Raw genomic sequence first — 6385 nt, forward strand, 5'->3', positions numbered from 1 at the left:
AATTTTAAGTCATATTGAGAAAAAGTGTGTCAATAATAAAATGATCAAAACATGATTTTATTTTTTAAAAACATATACGTCAGGAATGGGGATAATACTTTATACTTTTGTCATTATGTAAATATTATTTTATAACTGAAAATCACTTAAAACATTTTTAAAATGGTGATTTAAAAGGCATCATTAATAAATGAAAAAACAAGGCACAGTCTAGTTGAAAAAATTTGTGAAACATGTTGCATAAAAAACTTTCATGGTAAATATGTAAAGATCACTTATAATTCAATAAGAAAAAAACAAAGAACCCAATTAAAAATCGGGCAAAAGATTTGAATAGATAGTTCACTACAGAACATATACATGTAACTAACAAGTCTGTGAAAAGAGGGGTAACATTATTCATCATTAAAATTAAAATAACAATGATATACATATTAGAATGGTTAAAATAAATAAGATTGACATTAGCAAGTCTTGGCAAGGTTACGGAAAAACTGGAACTTTATACACTATCAGTGAGAATACAAAACATTACAGTAAACATATTCTTATCATAGATTCAGGAATTCCACTCCTAGGAATCTACCCAAGAGACATGAAAACAGATGTCCATTCTAAGACTTAAAGGCTCACATGAGCCCAGGAATTTGAGGTTGCTGTGAACAATGATGCCACTGCACTGTAGCCTAGGGCTACAGAGTGAGACTCTGTTTCAAAAAAAAGGAATTCATACTAAGATTTAATATGCAAATATTTATAACAGCCCCAAACTGGACAAAAACCAACTGTCCATTAACCAGTAAAAAGATAAACAAAATGCGGTATATCTATAAAATGGAATACTATGCAGCAATATAAAATCAATCACTGATTTATGCAACAATATGGATGAATCTCAAAAACCTGATGCTAAGTATAAGAAGCTAGGCCTAAATGATTACATATTGTATGACTCCATTAATATGTCCAGAGAAGTGAGATTATAGAAACAGAATCAGTGGTTGCCTAGGGCTGGCAGTGGGAGCAGAGGCTGACTATAAAGAGGCACAAGGAAACTTTCTGGAGTGATTTAATTGTTGTAAAGCCAAATTGTGATGGTTATACAACTGTATAAATTTACTAAAACTCATTGAATTGCACGCTTTTTAAAAGTTGAATTTTAAGGCATATAAATTATATCAGTAAACCTATTTTAAAAGGGCAGACAAGCACTGGAGGGAAAAATAGTTGTAGTAAGAATGTACCTTTTATTCACTTCTGTAAGTCCCTGGGACAAAAAAAACACACAACCATAGGCAAATGCCACATTTAAAGACATCTCCTTCAACATCTTTCAGAGCTAAGCTTTGCCTTGGTCTCTCACTTTGAATCACAGAAACCTAGCATCTTTAAAAATTCTTGAGGTAAAAGTAAAATGTAACATGTACCTAAGACTGCGACACAATATTAGGTACTATTTTCTGAGCACTGACTATATGCCAGAGACTATTCTAAGTATTTTATATAATTACAATTCAATATTCTCAATTTCAAAATTAGAAATAAAGAAATCAAGGCTAACAAAAGTTAAATTGCTAAGGTCCCCCATAATCAGCTATGAGATTGATCCATGACTGGGAAATAGGTTCTAACTTCAATATTTTTATTCTTTCCATTCCCCTGCATTGTTTCTTTATGTATATAGTATGTGAAATTACAATAATAAGGAGATTATAATAAGGATCTGGAAGATACGATTAAAATACAATTGCTAGTATAAAAGATGAGGAACATCACCTAAAAAACACAAATGCAGAAATTTCTCTTATTTAATTATAAATTAACACAATGCAATTGAGATTTCTTTTTTACTTTTTCTTTTCTTTTTTTTTTTTAAGAAATATAGTCTCACTTTATTGTCCTTGGTAGAGTGCTATGGCATCACAGCTCACAGCAACCTCCAACTCCTGGGCTTACGCAATTCTCTTGCCTCAGCCTTCTGAGTAGCTGGGACTATAGGAGCCCGCCAGAATGCCTAGTTATCTTTTGTTGTTGTTGTTGCAGTTTGGCTGTGCTGGGTTCGAACCTGCCACCCTCTGTACATGGGGCCGGTGCCCTACCCACTGAGCCACAGGCACCACCCTGAGATTTCATTTTTAACACAGAGTATAATAACAATATTACTTTTAAATACTGAGAATAAAGCTCCCTCATTCCAAACTTTCATAAACTTAAAAAGGCAAAAAGGAAGTCATATTACTTTCTCACAAAATACAGAATACATATAACGGATGACATTAAAGAATCCACTAACTAGAATACTAAAGAGTTGTTTATTACTGTGCTTTTAAGTTTTTGTATTCTAAATATTATATCAAGATTTTCTGAAAAAGATAGATACAATATATCATTTGAAAATCTTATTTTTTTTTACCAAAATGTATGATGGTCTCCCAACCTGAAACACGAAATTATGTCCCCTTCTTGGCAGGAGAACCCCATATTTGAAAAAGCTTACAATTCTACTTTCACTTACAACATTCACATGTAATTTTGAATTATCATGTATAAATAAACTTGACCTAAATTCTGTAAAAAAAAAAATAAAGGAAAATATTATACCTTTCATTTCAATAAAATTTTGTAAAATATATACGACAATGCTTGAACTATTGCTTTCATTTATTCCTATCAACTACAGCTTTGTCCAGAAGAGTTAAGAGTTAATGATTACACACCAACACATGAAAGATGCTTTGAGAAAAGGCTCATGATAGACAGAGTAGATGATTACTATCTTACCAATCTATTTGTGCGAACAAATTCTTCAGAGGTTTTGGCCCAAGGAGGAAGTTCAACATCAGACACAACTGTCCCATCATCCATCACTCCAAGATTATAATTATTAAAGTTGACAAACATCTCAGGGAGATAATAAAATTCAGGGATCAACTCCTAAATAAAAATAAAAGAAAATGTTATATTATCAACTGTAGGATACTGATTAGATATTCAAAAGGACCTGATCATTTTTTTTTTGTGCAAAAGAACGAAATAAATACAGAGAAATTATTTTCCCTTTGCATTCATAGCCCTATCACAAACTTTTTATTAAGGTAGATAGATTTTATCCAATCAAGGTTAAATAACATCTCATTGGTATAAACACATCTGATAGGCCTTCCTTCATGATACATCTCAACCTTAAAACTCTTAAATACCAACATTTGGATAATAATTGAGGTTTGAAAAGACAGTAAAAGAGATTACCATGCTATAACAAGACAGCCTAAACTAGATTTTTTAAAATAAGGTATATGAAATTTTTGCCAGAAAAAAATAAAATCTTTATAATATAAACATTCAAATAACATTGTCTTGGTGCCTTCATCAACCAAGAAGATTATTCATTACATTTTAGCCATGGCTTATATTTTCCTCACATTTCAAAGCATTCAAGTTTAGTTTTAAGATACTAAGTCTGATAAAAGATCAAACTTTATAATCAATAAAGAAAAGGACCTACATAAGAAACTAAGTAAATGAAATATATGACATTAATAACAATGCCTTAAATACACTTTAATAAGACATTTAATAAGCAGAAAAATGCAGCCATTTAGTCTTTTGTGTGCAATAAGCCCCATATATAACTATTTCAGAGGCATTATAGATCAGACTTGAAATCCAGTCTTGACATGGGTCAGTGGCTCAGTGGTCTTTCAGATACCCCCTCAGGGCCAGCTATGGCAGGCCTAGCTTTCCAAACAGTTGAGTAAAATAGAGAGGTCATCAGATTTTGGACAAGGTCAGTATGAACTTGCCAGAGCAGAGAAAAAAGATCCAGCAGGAATTAAGCTATTATCACCTCCATCACCCATGTGAAATGTTGCCAGACTTTGAATTGCACATCCTTTGTTTACAATCACAATAATTAACTAAGCAGGGTAGAAATGAGCTTGTCCTTCACATGGCTGACAACCACCTGATCATTAGACCTAAAAAATACTTGAACTGAACAATTAAAAAAAAGACCTTGTTAAAAGTTTAGCTATAAATGAAGTTAGACAGTGATCACACAAAAATTTTAAGGTTCTCATCTTTGAAACAATGCATATAAGTCTAATTGACAAAAGGGAGAAAGACAGATGTGTGTTATTTTATGCAGCCAAAAGTCATATCCAATTTGTTTGAGCTAACATTTATTGCATAGTATGAGTCAGGTACTAAAATAAACTCTTAAATCTTATTACATTTAATCCTCACAACAACTTTATGAAGTAAGTTATCAATCATCTCCATTTTAAAAATGAACCAAGGATCAAAAAAGTTAAGTAACCTGCACAAGGTTACACAGCTGATATGTTATAAATCTGGAACTTGGACCAAGATTTGTCTAAATCCAAAGCCTGTGTCCTTAGTCACCAAATAAGCTTGGGTTCTACTGATATAGTATACATGGAGCTAAACATTTTAAATATAAGTTCTTAATATATACTGCAAGTAATTTTTTTAAAAAACCCTAAATATAAACTTATTCTTACATGATAAGAAAACAATTGGCTATAATGAAAAAATATATATCATATAGAGTATGTAAAGCTCTTATAATAATTACCATACATAAAATTAATCTAAAAGATTCAAAATGCTATAATTATTATTCACTGCCAAGTTACTTTATAACTTTTAGTTATTAATTGCTAAGGTATGCATTCAATTAATTTCCAACTTCGAGACATTTTACCAAAATGAACTATTTTCTTTCCATAACACTTGAGCTGGCTCGGCTCCGCGCCTGTGGCTCAAGTGGCTAAGGCACCAGCCACATACACCTAAGGTGGTGGGTTCGAATCCCCAGCCCGGGCCCGCCAAACAACAATGATGGCTGTAACCAAAAATTGGCCAGGTGTTGTGGCGGGCGCCTGTAGTCCCAGCTACTTGGGAGGCTGAGGCAGGAGACTCGCTTGAGCCCAGGCGTTGGAGGTTGCTGTGAGCGTAATGCCATGGCACTCTACCCAGGGGGATAGCTTGAGGCTCTGTCTCAAAAAAAAAAAAAAAACACTTGAGCTACTAAAGAGGAATGTTACTATACCCAGATCTTTTTTTCAATAATAAGAAGGAACATCCCTTCCTTGTTTATTTACAATCCAAAGCAGCATTTACTTGAATCAAATACTAAATTTAATTAATTTGAATATTTTATTTCTTTTACCAAAATGTATGATGGTCTCCCCGCCTGAAACACAAATATTAAATTAATATTAGATTATTTTCACTTCAATAAAACCTGCTGCCTTCTTCCATCCCCACTGATATCCTGTCATGATTAGAGGATGTTGCCCGACTTTGGCCTGTTATACCTGCTGTGCTCTTATGTAATAATTCTAGATTTAAAGCAACAACTAAAGTGGCTGAATTTTAGGTCATAGGTTTCTTTTGAGTTTTAAAATTTAGGAAATCAAATGACAATTATAAATCAGACTAAATATTATATAGTAAAAATATATGAAAGTACTCTTTAGCAAAACCAATTCCAAAAAGCAGAATGTAACAAGTAACATCTGATAGCAATTGTCATAAAAATGAAGTTGCCGATCCTTCTAATGCATAGCACCAAAATACTATGATTTTGTATATCATCTTCCATCTTCTATCTATTATTTTAAGTTATTCAACAAATTAGCAAAAAAATTGCTTGCTCAGAATAAAAATGCTTTCCAAAGCATTTTTACAAGTTCTAAACTCAATTAATAGAGAAATATATTTTGTTCCTGGCCTCATTTATTTTAAACATATAAACGTAATATGAACTTAAATTACTTTAATATCAATGCCTTATCCTAAATACAAATTCACTTACTGTAACTAGAAGTTAAATGGAGCAAAAATATAGATTACAAAAGAAATTTTTAATAAATGATATGAAGAAAGCGATTTCAAGTTTTTAAGTCTTACTAGAGCATGTTAAACTTTCAGCTATATTATATTTATCATGCTGGGAAAGAGGTAATAACTACCAATTTCCACTTAATTACTGTAGATTTTATTTGTGACTTCCTAAAGATACATTTTATATAGATGTTATATAATGGACATTATAAAAATATTCCAAAATTAAAAATTTATAAACTTTTAGTAATTAAAAATTGAGCTTAATATTACATTTGAAATTTATTCAGATAGGAAATTATATTTTACTCTCTATTTTTTAAACATTCACTCTCTTCCCCTCCAATTTTAAGATAGCAGTCAGGCATTTCCTCTCTCAAGAACACGTATAAGGGCCAGAGCAGAGTGTTCTTTTTTTTTTTTTTTTTAAGACAGAGCCTCAAGCTGAGCCCCTGGGTAGAGTGCCATGGCTTCACTGCTCACAGCAACCTCCAACTCCTGGGCTCAAGCGAGT

At 32.1% G+C, this 6385-nt stretch overlaps 1 protein-coding gene across 5 annotated transcripts in view; it reads right to left on the bottom strand.

The window, feature by feature from the left end:
- Positions 1–6385, bottom strand: part of LRBA (LPS responsive beige-like anchor protein) — a 736826-nt gene that overhangs the window by 152936 nt on the left and 577505 nt on the right. For all 5 annotated transcript variants that reach the window (XM_023513466.1, XM_023513464.1, XM_023513465.1 and 2 more), the window contains one exon: positions 2782–2934. In XM_023513466.1, the coding sequence (XP_023369234.1) occupies positions 2782–2934 (153 nt within the window). The remainder of the gene's footprint in view (positions 1–2781; positions 2935–6385) is intronic.

The sequence above is a fragment of the Otolemur garnettii genome, unplaced genomic scaffold (genome assembly GCF_000181295.1).
Source record: "Otolemur garnettii isolate 467f Iridium unplaced genomic scaffold, OtoGar3 scaffold00041, whole genome shotgun sequence".
Classification (NCBI taxonomy): Eukaryota; Metazoa; Chordata; class Mammalia; order Primates; family Galagidae; genus Otolemur; species Otolemur garnettii.